At 36.6% G+C, this 18172-nt stretch overlaps 1 protein-coding gene across 15 annotated transcripts in view; it reads left to right on the forward strand.

Moving 5' to 3' along the window:
• ARHGAP28 (Rho GTPase activating protein 28) overlaps window positions 1-18172 on the forward strand; it is a 177935-nt gene that overhangs the window by 93992 nt on the left and 65771 nt on the right. For all 15 annotated transcript variants that reach the window (XM_019755792.2, XM_019755795.2, XM_019755796.2 and 12 more), the window contains 2 exons: window positions 9691-9893; window positions 12506-12723. In XM_019755792.2, the coding sequence (XP_019611351.2) occupies window positions 9691-9893; window positions 12506-12723 (421 nt within the window). The remainder of the gene's footprint in view (window positions 1-9690; window positions 9894-12505; window positions 12724-18172) is intronic.

The following is an 18172-nucleotide window of genomic DNA, read 5'->3' on the forward strand; positions in this document are numbered from 1 at the left end:
AAACATGTCCTCCCCTGACTCCCAGGAAAAGATTCTGTCATTCTCTCTTACGAAAGATCGCCTTGCCTCATTTGAGCCTCCTTTGTAAATCACTGGGGTTGGGTGTGTAATCGTTTGAAGTTGTTCTTTCCTCCACTGTCACTTTCCCCATTCCTAGCACAATGCTTTTACTCAGAGATGATACATAGATGCATAAGAATTTAATTGCTGATGTGAACTTCAATTGGTTAGAAAAAATTTCAGCTTTCAAAACCATTTAGAATATTCCTTGTTAACTGAAATTTGTTTACTGTTTTAAGTGTTCCCCTAATCTACAAATACATTTTTCTGTATCCTTTATGCCAACAGAGAGGTTCAGGCACACCTGTTTACCTTTTGATGGAATAGCTTCATCATCTTTCTCCTTGTTCCTGAAGAGGGGTGAGGCAGGCCAGTAAAGGAACAGAAAAGTGGAACTGCAGGTTGAGACTGAGAGGATGGCAGAATGGTATTGAAAGACAGAGTCGGGGAGCCTGAGAAAGAAGGTGGGACCCTCCTCTCTGTTCTGGCTCCTATTGCTCTGAGACTATAGCTTCCTTTTATCACCATTGCCTTTCAAGTGCTTTTTGCAAGATATCCAAGTTGAGCTTGTTTATATACATGTTACAATCCAAAGATTATTGAGAAGCCAGAGCATAAAAACAAGAGATTTGTCCTCTTACTTTATCTGAATGGCCTCCTGAGGGAGCTAAGAGGGCAAACAGCTGCATTACTGGGACTGTGCCCAGGGTCTGTTCCAGAGAGCGTGCGATTTGTCTTGCAAGAGCCCTGCTGTAAACCCATTGTGGTCCAGTACCCAGGACCTTTCCTCCAAATGGCCATGCTGTGCTGGCACCAATGACAATGAGGAATTAAGTCCTTCTCTCCTTTCAGAAAGAGAAGGGGAAATCTTTGATTTTAGACATATTCATCATGAAACTCTTCAAATATGTTTGATTTGACAACCATGTTAATATGTTCCCTGTATATTTAGGCAGAGATGTTGTCATGCAGGGTGGCATGCGGGGTCTCAGCTCCTGCTCCCCACATAAGAATGCAGGACATGGTGAGGCCAAAAAGGAACACCCACGGAGCCATAGATAGGGGAGTCACACCACTAGATTCTCGCTGGCGGCTGGGTTGGAGACACAGGAGGCAGGAGCCACACTATCCACAACTACTTCTCTCTGCCAACCAACCTCACTTGCTATCTGCAGTCCACCGTGCTAACTGCAATCCGCTCTTGCTAGCTCAGCCACCATCTTCTTGCTAGCCCCCATTTTGCTGCTAGCATAGCCACAGCAGTTATATTAGTGGCCAGTGGCTCACTGGTTACAGCTGACGGCCAACTAGCCACAGCTGATGGCCATCCAATCACAGTTGATGGCCATTTACTACCTGAGCCATCACCTTTCCACGTGAGGCCGAGAGCCTGGAAACTGCACTCCTGGCTCTGTCCCCACAGATGTCTTCAGCAGGAATGAAGTTTAACTCCATAGTATAGTGATCAGGACCAGAATAAGACATGGAGTTGGGCTAATAATTTGGGAGCCTTTAAAATTGAAAATCATTACATTAGACTCAGCTTTCCTTTTCGGAGGCAGGTTATTGACTATATATTCTTCCTTGAATATTCCTCTTAGTGGGGGTGGAGAGGGTGTCTTATTTCACCCCACCCCAAATTACCTATTAAAATATTTCTTCTAATTATTTCAGTTAGGAATGATTTTGAGTGCAAGTAACAACAACAGCAAAGATTAGAGTAGTTTTGAAAAATGGAAGTTTATTTTTCTCACATTTCTGGAAGTCCAGAGATAAGCAGCATTTGAATTTATTTCTGAGACTCAAGGCTGATAACTGCCAATTTTGTTAGCTTTTCTCTCATGGTTGCAAGATGGCTGCTGAAGCACCAGGCATCATGTCCACATTTCAGTAAAGAAGAAGGAGGATGAGAAAGGAATAGCACCTATATGAGGAAGAAAAAAGATTTCACTGAAACCATGGAGAGCAATTTTTCTTACATGGCTTTGACCAGAATTGTATCAGATGGCCACTTTTTGACTAAGAGACTAAGGGAAATGAACCTTGAGAATGAGGTTGCGTTAGAGAGTCACTAGAAATGTAATGAGATAAACAAAACTGATCCAGTTTTGTTTATCTCATTACATTTCTAATGATATTTTAGTGCCTCTGTGATATTCTAGCATCCATTATAGCCTGGTTCTAAATCTAGCTATGAGCATACTAACAAATTAGTTAAATTATAGTAATAATTTAACACATGGGCTTACTATATGCCATGCATTTTATGTATATTAACTCACTTAATCCTTATAATAACCCCACAAAGCATATATGATTAATATTACTATTTTATAGATTTGGAAATGGAGACACAGAGGTTCAATAGCTTGCTCAAGGTCATAGATCTAGGAAGTGGCAGAACCCACGTTTAAACCTAGGCTAGCTGGCTTCGGAGTTTTCCCCCTAAATCAGTATATTGTATTCTTTCTCTGATTTAAAAATATGTATAGCTATAAGCAGATATACAAATACCTGAGGGGACTTTTAAAATTATGAAAGATTACTATAGGGAGGGCATTTGGACAGGATTGAAAAGGTTTGAATTCATATCCTGGTTCCCCTGACACTAGCATTCATTCAACAAATATTTCTGAGTTCCTATTTGCCAGATACTGTGTAAATAAGACAGACATGGTTCCTCTATATTTGAGTGGGGAAAGTAGTTACAAAAACATCGAAGTAATTGAATAAATGAATTGTATATTGTTGATGAATGAGAAGAAGGACATGCAGAAAGCTGAGATGGTAGATAACTGGAGGAATGTTATGTTAGGGTGGCCAGGAAAAGAATTCCCGGAGGAGGTGACATTTAAGTTGGAAGCTGAATGACAAGAAGCATCTTGCCATGGAAATAGGAGAATGTTCCAGGCAGAAAAATACAGTAAGAAAAAATTTCTTAAGCAAAGGAAGAGCTTGGCATTTTGGAAATAGAGAAAAGATTAGCATGCCTACTTCTAATGCCAGGGAGAATAATATAAGGTAAGACTGGAGAAGTTCCAAGATAGAACATAGTGGGCCATGAAGTCATAGTAAAGACTTTGCATTTTATTGTAATTGCAATGGGAAGTTATGTGTCTCCACTTTAGTGTGGATAACTGTTTCCTTCATTGTATAATGAGATGTATAATACTTGCTTTGCCTGCTTCATGTGGTTAATGTAAGTATCAAATTATGTAATGTGTATGATAGTAACTTGTAATATGTGAAATTCTCTATAAAATAAGAGATAATAAAGATGCATAGAGTAAGTATTTCTTAGCAAGAAGTATGTCTTTTAAAAATGTTCTTTGGAAAATACTCAGAACAATTGAATTTCTGGTTAGACAGATCAAGTGGTGCATAAGCAAATTCAATGTTAAAAAAAATTCCTGTGTTGACAGTGTTCTGTGGGAGTTCCACTTCCAGTTAAGACATAGACTAGGATGTGGTAGACTAGCTTTTTAACAACTAGAGAAAAAAGGGTAAATGTTAAAATCATGTATTAAAAAAAAAAAAAAAAACTTTATTGGAAAGCTGTGGACACAAAGAAGTCTAAAGGAGCTAAATTCCAAGGATGGGAGAGCTCTTCTTAGGTGAGCAGAGTTGGATGGTCATTTCCCTCCATGGGAATGTATTTGTCCCTGAGTCTGTGCACTGCTGGGCAGAAGGTCCCACCTGCATAGGCAGAGGGATTCTACTGGAGTGAGGAGGCACCAGTGGAGCAGTTAATGACTGCCTGCACTGACTCAACAGATTGCAATTTGTAGAAGTGCCAAATGCAGAGCTAGTTCTCCACACCAGAAAGTTCTCCCCTTTGGGATTTTTGCTGAGAGCCCAGCAACACAAGAGCCTGGGGACAGAGCTCTAAAGCAGAGAGAGATTTCTGTAGTCCTGTGGTGTTTATCCCAAAGCCCTACTAGAGGGAGGGGCCCATGATACACACAAGACCGATCTCCTTGAAGCATTTGAAACTGGAGGTGACCTAAAACTTTTTAAAGTTGCAGCCCAGCCCAGACACAGCTCACCTCCTGACTAGATTGAAATAATCTGTGTATCACTTCAACTACCAGACAGAGGAAAAGGCTTGCCCTTCTGGGGAAATTATTATGTACTCCAGTTTTCTAGAGTTCTTTTAAAAACAATGCCATACATCAAAAAGTTACGAGATTTGTAAAGGAAAAGGAAATTGTGACCAATGAACAATTGACTGTTTTTCTATCAATATTAGCAGACACACTGATGGCACAGATGTTGGCATTAAGAGATAAGAACTTTCAAATAACAATCATAAATATGTTAAAGAAATTGGAGGAAAAAATGGATAAAAAGATGAATAATGTCAACATAGAACTAGAATCTCTGAAAAGAATTAATTTGACATTCTTGATTATGAAAAAACACAATATAGGAAATGAAGCATTCATTGGATAAACTTAACAGCAGACTGGACACAGAGATGAAAGGAAAAGTGAACCAGAAGACAGAGCAATAGAAAATCTCTAAACTGAAGCACAGAAAAAGAGGGGCGAAAAAAGCAAAGCAGATTATGAAGGACATTTGGGACAATATAAAATGGCCCAACAGTCATGTTACTGGAGCTCCAGAGGAAGAGGAGAGAGAGAATGGGATGAAAGAAATATTTCAAGAGAAAATGGATAAGAATATATTAAAATTGATTAAAGATTCTAGAAGCTTAGTAAAGATCAAGCAGAATAAGTACAAAGAAAACCACAATCAAGGCATATCATAATTAAACTGCTAAAAATAAAAGTTAAAGAGAAAATAAAAGCAGCTAGAGAAAAAAGCCATATTTAGAAGAACATGAATAGAAATTGTAATTGACTTCTCATCAGAATCTACAGTACAGAAGACAATAGAATGACATCTGTAAAAGGGTTTTAAAAACAACAAAGCTGTCAGCCTAAATTTCTATGACCACTGAACATATTCATTAAAAATGAAAATGAATTAAAGACATATTTAGAAAGAAACCTGCGGGAATTTCTTGCCAGCAGATCCACAGTACAAGAAATGGTAAGGAGAGAAGAAATGCTGTCAGAATGTCTCAAAGCTGAAGGAAAATGATCTGTTACGAATACACAGATTTGCAGGAAGGAATAAAGAGCATGAGAAAAGATAAATATAAAAGACTGCTTATTTAATTTTAAAAAAGATTATCAACTTTTTAAAAGCAACAACAATAATAACTTGTGGGATGTAAACATGTGAAGAAGCAACTTTATGACAGTGATATAAAGAGTAGAGGGAGAATTATATACTTGTAAGGTATTTACATTGTTGTGAAGTTGTAAAATACTAATTCTAGGTAGACAGTAATAAGTTATAGATAGTAATCAACATATAATACAAGTTATTCGTTAGAAAATAATAGAGATGTAATGGAATAATACAATCTTTTTTTTAAAATGCTGATTTGAATTTATGGTAATCACCATGCACTTAAAACCTAATTTTAAACGTAATGATGTTTTCCCAACAAAAGTTGCTATGTAATACAATTACATCCTGTTTTTCATGTAATGTTTTCCTGGGAGTGTTTGAAATAAAAATATACAAGCAGCTAACGAAGCTTAAACTCTATTTATCCTAATATGGTGAGGTATGCAGCTACAGATTAAGGCTCATCAAAGTGCTAGATGAGCCTGAGGGTCACAATTATATATGTAATGCTTCAAGAATGGAAGATTATAGTCCCTAGCCACCCTGGGATGAAGGGGGAAATATTTGGATCCCTAACTAAAAAGGTGAGAACTCTTCCAAAAGTGCTTATCCTAAAAATGCTGCCTGCCAAAAATGCCTACTTTGCCAAAAAGAATAGTTGATCATTGAAATTAAAAGATTATTTAAGTGGATTGTATTAGATGAAACCAAGGTGTTACTCATATGCTCATGATCTATATGTTATTAGGTTGGTGCAAAAGTAATTGCTGTTTTTGCAATTATTTTTAACCTTTTAAACCATAGTTACTTTTGCACCAACCTAATGTACCTGATCCCCCACCCCCAGCAGTTTTATGATGATCTCTACTCTGAGATTCAGCAATACATACTTTGCATGAGTAAGAAACTGTGGACTCTAACTAAAATTATCATTATTAGCCTTAAATGTATCTGTTCATCTTCTAAGATTCACTTATTATTTCCCAGATTTATCACTTCAGACATTTTCAGTGCTTGGGTAATCTGCATTTTGCCTTATTTCTAAGATAAATTATGCTATTCTATGTAGCCATTGAGATGATATCTTTGTGTTGGCATGGAAAAGATATCTATGACATGTTTCTGTGTAAGGAAAACAAAGCAGCTAATAGTGTAATATTGATGTGATATAGATTCAATTTCTGCTTTATACAATTGTATATTATTTAAACTTTTAGCTTATTAATACACTGTATTATAAATAAAACTTGGTCCATGTCTGCTGTTAAGACTTTATTTTTTTCAAGTCAAGCATGTTCATTTTTTTAAAGAAGTAAACCTGAAAATTCCAGAAGTAGAGCAAGTTTGGGCATCTATAAACTTTTTCTGAATATGGTACATGGAGGACAGTAGGTTATGTGAGCAGTGGTAATTGATTAAACTTTTATAAGAAATAGATATTTATATACGCGTACTCTATGAATTTGTTAGTGGTTTTCAGTATTGGTCTTGTTGCAAAAGGGAAAAGGCTTTAAAAGGCTAAAACAATAAAGGAAGCAATAACTGTCTTGATACCTGTGTCAATTTCATCTGCATTTCACTCACAAGAATGTGTCTTGTCAAACTGTAAAGAATTCAGTTTGATGTAGTCCCATTCATTTATTTTTTCTTTCACTTCCCTTGCCTTTGAGGTCAAATTCATAAAATCCTCTCTAATACCAAGGTTAATAAGTTTAGTACCTATATTTTCTTCAATATAATTTATTGTTTCAGGTCTTTTATTTAGGTCTTTGATCCATTTTGAGTTAATTTTGGTACATGGTGACAGATAGCCTAATTTCTTTCTTTTGCACGTGGCTTTCCCATTTTCCCAGCACCATTTATTGAGAGGCTTTCTTTTCACTATTGTATGTTTTTGGATGTGAAAAAACTCTTATTGCCCAACTATCAAACAAAGCTGCCTAAGATTATTTTTATTACACAGTACAACATACAGAAATAAAAGTGGATATTTCTTTTTTTTTCCTGAAATGCTTTGATTTAAAAAAATAAATTGGCTAACTTTCTCCAGTTAATGTTTAAAACTAGAATGGCTTTCAGTCTGGTATCATGAAATGATCAATGATAAAACTGCAGAAATTTCTACTAGAGGTGATTTAGAAATCTAGGATTCATAGAGGTATAGACAATATGAGCAAATGGATTTTTTTCTTATTATCTCCATTTTTGTACTATCAGGAATATCAGTGTGTTTTACATATGCTTTAGGACTTGGCTAAATTTGATAGCAATCCACTGCTGCTCTGCATGTCCATATTTAATTGTCCTATGCAAGTCCTAATGCCCACAGTTGGACGTTTTCTGTGCCATTGCTCTGGTTACCTCTTTTCGTCTGGGAGTTCTTTTTTTGAGTGAAGCAGCTCAACACTGGTTAAGAGGTAGTCTCAGCCTTGTAGTTCAGTTCTACCTAAACCCAAGGAGAAGAACCCAAGCTTTGAAAGGAGTTGCATACCCATACCAAATTGGAAAATTAAAAAGAAATCATGTAAGAACAGTAACAGAAGATTTTACTGCATAAAATACTTCAGATATTTTTCATGATCAAGGACTAAAGTATTCCAGTTAATCAACCATCCTTCTCCTAAGAAATGTAATCTTGTCAATCATATCATGGAAGTCAAATATTTTTAAAAAAATTTTTCCTAGCTTTATTGAGATATAGTTGACATATAACATTGCGTAAGTTTAAGGTGTACAACATGATGATTTGATACACCTATATATTGTGAAATGATTACCACGGTAAGGTTAGTTTATACATCCATTAAGGTAAGGTACACAAAAATATTTTGTTTTATTTTGTTTCTTTCCTTTTGAAAGCTTACCATTTTATTGTATGTATTATGTACCACATTTTGTTTATCCAATTTTTGTTTTATTGTTATAAATCACCAAAATCTCTCGGAATTCCAGCATATTGGCGTATCTCCCCTACTATGTCTCTTGTTTATTAAACTAACATTTGTTGAACGTTTTTATTCCAAATGCTTTCCATGTGCTGATTCACTTAGTCCTTGCAGCAGCCGCATGAGGACTGTCTCATGAAGCTGCTCCATGCTCAGCCGTTTGTTCCTAGATCGGTGGTGGTCCTATTGGATAGTGGTAACTGGAGCCTATACTTCCCTTCTCAGTGGTTGGACCCTAGCCTTGGTGGTAATCTCGTTCTTCCTGAACTGACCATTGGTCTCTGTTTGCCTGGTTCATGCCTCACTTGCCCATCTTAATATAGGGTTTTCCATTGAATGTTATAGATTATTTCCTCTTACTACTAACTCATCTCAAAATTTAACTTAAAAAGATTTTCTTTCAATTTGAAAAAATTCTGGTAAAATACACGAGATAAAATTTATCATCTTATCCCTTTTTAATCATATAGCTTTGTGGGTATTAAGTTCATTCACATTGTTGTGCAACCATCTCCACCATCCAGCTCCAGAACTCATTTCATCTTGTGAAACCGAAACTCTGTACCCAGTAAATAACAACTACCCAGTTCCTTTCCCCCAGCCCCTAGCAATCACCATCCACTTTCTGTCTTCATGAATTTGACTACTCTAGGTACCGCATGTAAGTGGAACTATGCAGTCAGTATCTGTCTTACTGTACCTGGCCTACTTCACTTAGCATAATGTCTTCAAGTTTCATCCATATTGTAGCATATATCAGAATTTCTTTCCTTTTTAAAGCTGAATAACATTTTATTGTATGTATTATATACCGTATTTTGTTTATCCATTCATTTGTTAACAGTATTTGGGTTGTTTCCACTTTGTGGCTTTTGTGAATATGCTGCTATGAACATGCATGTACGAAAATCTCCCTGAGATTCTGCTTTCAATTCTTTTGGGTATATACCTAGAAGAGGGATTGCTGGATCATACAGTAATTCTATGTTCAGTTTTTTAGGAACCCCTATACTGTTTTCCACAGCAGCTACACCATTTTACATTCCCGCCAACAGTGTACAAGGGTTCCAGTTTCTCCTCATCCTCAACACTTGTTTTCTGTTTTTTGTTTGTTTGTTTGCTTTTGGTGGCCACCCTAGTGGGTGTGAGCAACGGACTTTTTACACGCTTCTCTGTCATCATCTTAGATACTTTACAGAGACAAACTTTTATTATGTATGTTTTTACTAATACAAATAGCTTCCTAGCAACAAGTATGTGGAAATTATAAATTGTATTTTTGTAGTAATTCCTATATGACCACAGAGTCATTATGAATTAAAGAGCATAAAAAAGAAAGGCAACCACTGAATTGAGATTATTCCCTCAAACCCTTCTCTACCACACAAACTATTTCTCCATTGATTTTAAACTTAAATTAAGTTTTGTGATTTATGACATAAAAGACACTGAGTCTCATTCACAGAAGTTATTCTTTCCACAGAAAATCCATTCCTCGCTGCCGAAGAATTAACAGGATGATCTCCAATGAATCCTTCCATTCTCCTGCATGCAACCGCTCCAACTCACAATCCTCCGTAGACAGCGCCTCCATGGAAGATTTCTGGCGGGAAATAGAAAGTATTAAAGAGAACAGCATGGGAAGGCAGGAAGAGCAGATGCCAGCCGAGGTCAAGCCTGTGGATGGTAAGGTGTTAGATTCGTTTTCCCATGTGCTGACTGTCTTTGTATGCTCTCTCATTGTGTCAGCAGGTAGAAATCATCCTATTAGTAGTTTCACAAATGAATTAGTAGAATTCGGCATATCAGTACCTGTTCCCATTAATTTATATCTACAGCATTGACTCAGGGTGTTTTCTGTCCAAGGTGACATAACCTGAAGGAGGGCTGTCAACAAAATCCAAATTGATCCTTTACATATCGCTACTTAAGGATGCTGTGCCTCTTTATTAATTTGATTTATTATCATCTAGCCAACTGAGTATTCTAACTTTGATGGCCTTTACATCTGTATATTTGACTATTAATTACCAAAGCAGGTAGAGTGGGGAAAAAATGTCAGTATAATTTTGGAGGAAACAAAGAGCAAAATTACTCACCTGGGGTTAAAAGCATAGGTCATCTCCTCCAGGTCCTACCTATCAACAAGTAAGACATCCAAGAAACACTGAAGGTAGTTTAGTAAATATGCACATAACAATGTTCTCATTTGTGTGTGTGTGTGTGTGTGTGTATACACACACCTACACACACACACCTCATACACATGTGTGTATGTACTTATATGTGTGTATGTATATGTATCACACATACGTATATACATTTATATCTATATTTTATAAAGACATTGAAATATATGAGTTCATACTTATATCTTCACTTTCAATCTAATAAAACCTAGATTCATTGTATTTTTCTCGCTTAACATATTGTGACTTCCTTCTTAGTGAGAAAACTGGCTTCCATTATCTTAAATATATATACTTATTTGATCAAACCCCCCTGTACATTACTAAATTCCCTCTGCCTCTCATTTCTCTTTGCCCTTCCCATCTCACTTGGGCTCCAACATCCCAGTCTAGACTACTTCTCTGCATAGATGGCTGCGTTGCTCTGCTTCATCTAATGGCTTTAGGCTTTAGGACTAATTTGGGGGAGAAAAAGTAGCCATCTGTATTTAACATTTATACTTTTTTATATATCCAGTATCCATCTGATGTCTTTTCCCTTTACTCTCAAGAGCTTTCTTCAGTATACCTTACAGAGCAAGTTTACATTGATAAATTCTCTTGATTTGTATTCACCTGAGAATGATTTTTTCCACCTTCTTTCTTAAAGGATATTTTTGCTGAATATATAATTATGGGTTGACAGGGGATTTTCTTCTTTCAGGATTTTAAAGATGTTATCCTATTGTCTTTTGACCTCCATTGTTTCTGATAAGGAGTCAATGTATTCATATTGTTGTTCCCCTATGTGTACTGTGTTGGTCTTTCTCTGACTACAGTCATATTTTCTTACCATCTTTGGTTTTCAACAGTTTAACTTTAAGATGTGTAAGTGCAGTTTCTTTTGTATTTATTTACTGGATGTTAGCTGAATTGGTTGATTTTTCAGCAAACTTTAAAAACTTTTGGACATTGTTTCTTCAAATATTCTTTTCTGGACCACTCTCTTTCTTCTCTGAAACTTCAACTACACGTATCTTGCATGACTTAACATTTTCCAAAGGTCACTGGACTGTTTTAAATATTTAAAAATATTTTTCTATCTTTCATACTGGATAATTTCTGTGATTATTTTAAGTTTACTAACCCTTTCTTTAAAGTCTCTAATCGTTGTCCATAATTCAGCAAACAGGAGTAACACTGATCTCTTCTATAGACATTGCTTTACTATGGAAAACATATATTCTATATGTTCTGCATTCTGAGTCCAAGGATTTAGACCATCTCCTCACCCCTAGTGTACGGCAACTATAACCTTACCAATTACTCCTTACTTGCAATTTTTCATTACTACTTACAGAGATAGAGACGAAATCCAATTTTTAAAACTAATATTAAGCTATGAAAGTCTTATCTAAGGATTAAGTAAAGGAAGACTTTCAAGTCATAACTCACTAATTTAAGCAGTTTATTTTAGAGTAGGGCTGCTAAATGTACGTACGTTCACCTTTGCATCTTCTGTTAAAGGGACAGTTTACAAAGAAAATCAACAATTAGAGCAATAAAGGAAATAAAAGATTTGCCTAGCTAAGAAACTGGACCTGTAAAGCACATTAGAAGGCTTTGTTTATATACCAATGATGCAACAATGTAATAATCTAAGATTCCTAAACTGATGTTTAGACAGGTTATTTACAAATCAATCTAATCTGCTCTTTAGACAAACCTCATTCAGTAGTGCCTGTTCAACATAGTTCCCAGAAATGTATGTGCAGTGGATTTTCTGTTGTAAGATGTTGTTATTCTGAATTCTTTATTATTTCTGTACATCTGATTTACAATAGCAATTGATTCTCATTATGACGAATTTTACATTTTTAAATTGCCTTCTTAAAAAAGAAAAGATTACTTAGTGTTCAGAATAAGGAGAAAAGTAAGAGAACAAAAATCTATTTAACATATACTCTGTTCCAGGTTCTTTGCCATCTGTCACAACTTGACTTATTTAAAAAATACAGTGCAGACTTTTCATTCAATCTTATAGGCCTGCGCACTGCTATGCACAGATATACACACCATCCAGTCAGACAGAGAATGTTCTAACTTTCTCTTGGTCATATTATTTTACAGAAGGAGAACTTGAAGCAGAGTGGTTGCAAGATGTGGGTTTATCAACCCTGATCTCAGGTGATGAAGAAGAGGATGGCAAAGCCTTGCTCTCCACGTTGACTAGAACCCAAGCAGCTGCAGTGAAAAAGAGATACAACACTTATACTCAAACCATGAGAAAAAAGAACAAGCAATCTGTCCGGGACGTCAGAGACGTCTTTGGAGTCAGCGAATCTCCTGTAAGTGATGAACGTGGCTCAAAATGTTTGGTGGGAAGGCGGGGTGGGGTGCGGTGGGAGGAGAACATGGAAAAAGTATCAGAAAAGTCCAGTCACTCTCTAGATTTTAGAGAAAATTAAAGCATATGGCACAGTCCAAAATCTTACACATTTGAAACTTACGTGGTCATTCCTTATCTCTTGTACAGCAATCTCCCTCAACACTGAATTTATTCCCTTCTTTGTTGAAGTTGCAGAATAACTTTTTGGCCATGGAGCAAGTCTTTGTGGATAGGATACACAGAGCCTCTACTTAAATCTAAGTGCTGAATGGAAACTCTGTCGACAGGCACAGGAATCCCAGGAAAGTGGCCCTGGTATTATAAGCAAGTTCGAGTGGTTTGTTTTAAATAGGGATGGGGGTGGGAGAGTGGGTAGGATAGCTTTTATGTTCAAATAAATTAAAATGGAAAAAAGTGAAAGACAAGCAGTAATTAAGTGGGACAGAGAATGATTTACGAAAAAGCATAAGGGAAGCATCATATGTTTTATGAGGAATGGCTGGTTGAAATTCCAGCTTACCCTTAGCAGTTTCATGACCACAGTTTTACTTCTAAGGCTGTTAGTCATGTTCTCCTATTTCTGTGTTTGTTTTACTGCTAGCTCTGCCTTACAAGTCACTCATTCACTCGTTGCATCATTGTAATGTTGCATTGCATAACTGTATCACTGATGCAAGAAATATGTATTGGGTACATTATCTGTGCAAGGTCCCTATATATTAGATTCTATGCAGATAGGATTCTTGGAAACTTGGGGGCAATTAATGTATAGAAAAAAAAGGAAAATTAATATTCTGCTGCAGTTACAAATAAAGTTGCCTGGGGCAAATTAATCACTCTGATTTAGGTTTGTCATCTGTTTGTGGTATCAATAATGACATAAATTAAAACTTCAAGGATATTGGGTAACAAGCATGATTAAAGACAGTCCTCAACTTGAGTTACTTTAGGTTGTCTGTAAGTCATGTCTTCTCTTAGGTATATTAATCACATTGGGTAGTTGCCAGGGCAGCTCACATATACCTAGTTAACATTTGCATTTGTGCTAGTCATGTCCTTGAATAGCACTATCTTTTAGAACTTGCGATAGTGCTGGTAATCATCTATTTCTGTGCTGTCCAGTACAGTGGCGCCTAGTTACACATGGCACTCGCACTTGAAATATGGCTAGTGTGAATAAGGAACTGAATTTTTAATTTTATTTAATCTTAATTGATTTAAATCTAGTTACATGTGTCCCGTAGCTAATGCATTGAACAGCATAGTTCTAGAATCTTCTGCTGTATATAATGATATACATGGAGGTAAGTGCACTGTGAGTTCTGGCTGTTTGAACTTTCAAACTACTTGAAACCTATGTCTTTCTGGGTGGTGAGATTTTCTACATCTGTAATTGAATAAAGGTGATGCCCACAAATTGAGAAAAGTTTCCTGGCCAAGATACCTATTAAGGAAAAGGTTTACCCTGCTGCTTTAAATTCCCCGGGTCATTTTTCAGTTATCTCCCAGATCATCTTGAAAAAACCGTAAGAATTTGGCCTCTATGCTTCCTTTCCCACTTCTGTTTCCAGCTACTTTATACAAAGGGTGTTTGTGGGGACAGAGCCAGGAGTGCAGTTTCCAGGCTCTCGCCCTCACCTGGAAAGGTGCTCACTCAGGTAGTAAATGGCCATCAACTGTGATTGGATGGCCATCAGCTGTGGCTAGTTGGCCGTCAGTTGTAACCAGTGAGCCATTGGCCACTAATATAACTGCCGTGGCTATGTTAGCAGAAAAGGGGGAGTAGCAAGGGCGGAGTGAGTGTGGATTGCGGATCGTGTGGCTCCTGCTTCCTGTGTCTCCAACCCAGCTGCCAGCAAAAATATAGTGGCATGACTCCCTTATCTGTGGCTCCGTGGGTGTTCCTTTTTGGCCTCACCATGTCCTGCGTTCTTATGTGGGGAGTGGGACCAGAGACCCCGCATGACACCGTGCATGACTGTGTTGCTCTTTGCTACCAAAGTGCAAAATAGGAAAGGGTCCATAGGCTTCTCTCAAATCCTTCCCTTACTCAAGAAGATACATAACTAGTCTCTTTAGGTTTTCTAAAACTTTGGACATCTAGTAACATAGAAACAGGAGAGAAAGAACTCTTTTTGTGTTACTCCTCCTTTCACTTAGACACTGAAAGGAAACATAAAGTGGGCACTTACTCACTGAGGCTTTAAGTATAAAAAGAAATGAAGAGGGAGGAAGATGGTGGCCGCTTTAGTAGCTGCCAGAGGAGCGGGGGTTTTCTTTTGCTCCAAGTATCTGTCCTGGTCTCTCTCTTTATGTGTGTGCTTCTCTCTCTCTCTCTCTCTCTCTCTCTCTCTCTCTCCCCCCCCCCTCTGTTTCTTTCTTTCTGTTTCTCTCTCTTTGTTTCTTGGCCTCCCTCCCATATCCCCTCTGACTCTTTATTTCTTTCTTTGGCATCATGTACCTACATTAATAGAATAATTACCTAAAATTTTCTATTTCACTTTATTAATGAAGATTTAACACCATAAGTTTCATAAAATAATCTTACATTAATCTTAGATGTATAAATTTAACCCAGTATACTTACCTAGTGGAGGTATAAATTCAAATTTGAAAGACAGATATGAATATGTAGCTTATACTAGTTCTTAATTTTTTGCACATAGAAGCCTATGCTCAAAATCATTTTCCTTCATAATTTTGAAGATTTTTATCGATTATCTTCTCTTATCCACTATTGCAGCAATGTCTATATCAATCTCATTTCTTTATATTTTTATCATTGGAACATTGAAATTTTACCTGCTTTACTTTTGTAAAAACTTCATCCTGGTCACTACTTGCAATCTGAGAGCTTATTCATTCTTTAGGTTGTGCATATTTTCTTCTAACATTTAAAACAAGTATTTATTTCTTTCATTTTTTTGGTTATCTTCTTCTGTAACTCCCGTTAGATGATTGTTGCATTGTCTGGATTGAACCTCTGTTAGTCTTATGTAAATATCCCAGGCTTTGCGTGTGTGTCCGTTTGGTCTCCATTCTTGGATATCCCTTCAGTTTCATTTTTTACATCAGTAATTTGGCCATGGTTGTATTAATGCTTCTGCCTTTCATTTATTGTTAAAAGTTTAGCAGTCATAGTGTTAATTTATTATAGCCTCTCCTTCTCCCTAATTCCCCTCTCCCCCCCCACATCCCCCACATCCCTGCTTTTAGCCATCTGTTCTTGTTTCTCAGCTGCAGTAGCCTCTCAGCACTCTGAAGGCACTAACTAAATCGAACCTTAAATTCCAAGGTTCTCTTATTTTCCTTAAATTACCTGTTTACTTAAGAGTTAAGTGTTTATGTTTGCATCATTGTTTTTCTTTTCCAATGCTATTGTTCAATTGATTTTGATCCTTGGGTGTTGATTCATATTGATTAACAGAGGACAAGATTGACAGATTAGCATAGGTAATGGCTGTATATTTCCTGTGCAGTTATGTAAACCTGTTTTCTCCCCAAAACTCTCCTGTGATAGGAGTCTGGGCCTCCGCGAGTGGTGAAATGTGTTACTGTCAATGGCCATACTTTATTTTAAGAAACCTAAATATGGCATCAGTGTCAAAGTAATGAGAGTCCTACAGAATCGTAATTAAATTTCTTTTCAGCCAAACCTAACTTTCCTTTTTAGGAATATAGACTCTTGTCTGTATTCTTTTAGAAGGCCCCAATGAAGTGCAATTCAACTTTACTGTTGTTCAGGACCACCACAGGCATGCTAGGACCCCAACGCAGGTGGTCACTCCGTCACCAAGAGGATACCTGTTGGGTTTTATCCTAGCATCACCTTTAGCAGCTGCCTGCTGTTCAGTGTTAGAGGGAGGAAAGGTCTCCTGGCCTCTTTGTTCAAAAAAACAATCTTCAGTTATTTTGTTCATTGTTTTCTTAACTGGAGGATTCCTTCCTGCTCTTTATTTTCATTCTGGATGTATTTTTTCTGGATCAGCATTTAACCCCTACATATTTTCCTTTTGTACCTTTTTTCAGGCTGAGGTTTTCTTCTATTCTTATCAAACCATTCTTGCCTGGTTTTTATCTTCCAGGAACAGTCAACAATTTCTGTTCTGCTAATGGAAATGTTTAGTGGTTTCTAGAGCCACTCTTTGAAAAAGGTATTTCTTTTGACACTTTTGAGTGATTTGCAGGGGGAGGAGAAAGTGGTATATGTATTTTTTATCTTGATCCAATTTTCTTATGCTAATTCTTCAGTAGTATTTGTTCCTTGCCAAAAAAATGTGTGTTTTTTTCCTATTATAAAAGTAATATATAATCTTTACTGGAAACTTACAAAACATGGACAAGCAAGGTAAAAAAGAACAAATGACAATTTCTATGGGCCCAAATAAAATTTTATGATTTTATAAAATAGACAATAAATTTAATTTTCAATGGAGTTTTTACCATAAGGAATAAAATATTTAACCCTTGTTTTAGTAGAGCCATTATACACTAAATCACACATACCAAATCAGCCTCTGGATACGTAAAACAAAGTCCACCATCCTCTTCATAATGAGCAGAATTCCAGGGCCCAAATATATTTGTTTAATATTCAGAAGATGTGAACCAAATATTCTTTTCAGTAACACACTTAATTGAGCAAAACAGTCAATCTAATTTATTTTCAATTTCATAATTGATAAACAACTAGTTAACGTTGGGGACTGACTTATAATTGACTGCATAAGTATGGTCATGCTTTCTGTTTTAAAAAATGGGATTATATCACTTATATATACACTTGACTGCATGTAACAGAAAACGCAAGAAATCATGAGTTATACAAACATAGATTTGTTTCTCTCTCTTAACAAAGAAGCTAATGGTAGGCGTTTCTTTTCCTTAGCATAGATCCAGCTTCCTTCTACCTTTCAATTTTGTCTTTCATACTGGGCCTTCATCTTTTTGCTTATAAGTTGGTTGGCCACTCCAAACAGCATATGCATGTTCCTGGCAGTTCCTGGAACTTGCACCAACTGATTCAGTCCCTCCTACCTTACTTTCCTGGAAATTTGATGTGGTAGAATTCCATTTACCACCTATTGTCTAGAACTGTTATATGATCATCTATAGCTGCAAGGAAGCCTGGGAATTTTTTTTTTTTTTTTTAGTTGGACACAAAAGTTCCTGAAAAATAATCAGAATTCTGTTAAGAAAGATAAGTGCCTAGGTTAGGGGTAGGCAGACAGTATTTGGTCTCCACAGAGAACAGTATGTATCATCATGCCCGGCAAGTATTGGCTGACAAATAGCTAAATGCAATGACCAGTGCACAGGCAGTCATATGTATGTTTATCTCCAAAAATATACATGAATGTACACATATTATGCATAACACATAACTAAATGCACAATGACCTTTGGGA

Source organism: Rhinolophus sinicus, linkage group LG09, assembly GCF_036562045.2.
Source record: "Rhinolophus sinicus isolate RSC01 linkage group LG09, ASM3656204v1, whole genome shotgun sequence".
Classification (NCBI taxonomy): domain Eukaryota; kingdom Metazoa; phylum Chordata; class Mammalia; order Chiroptera; family Rhinolophidae; genus Rhinolophus; species Rhinolophus sinicus.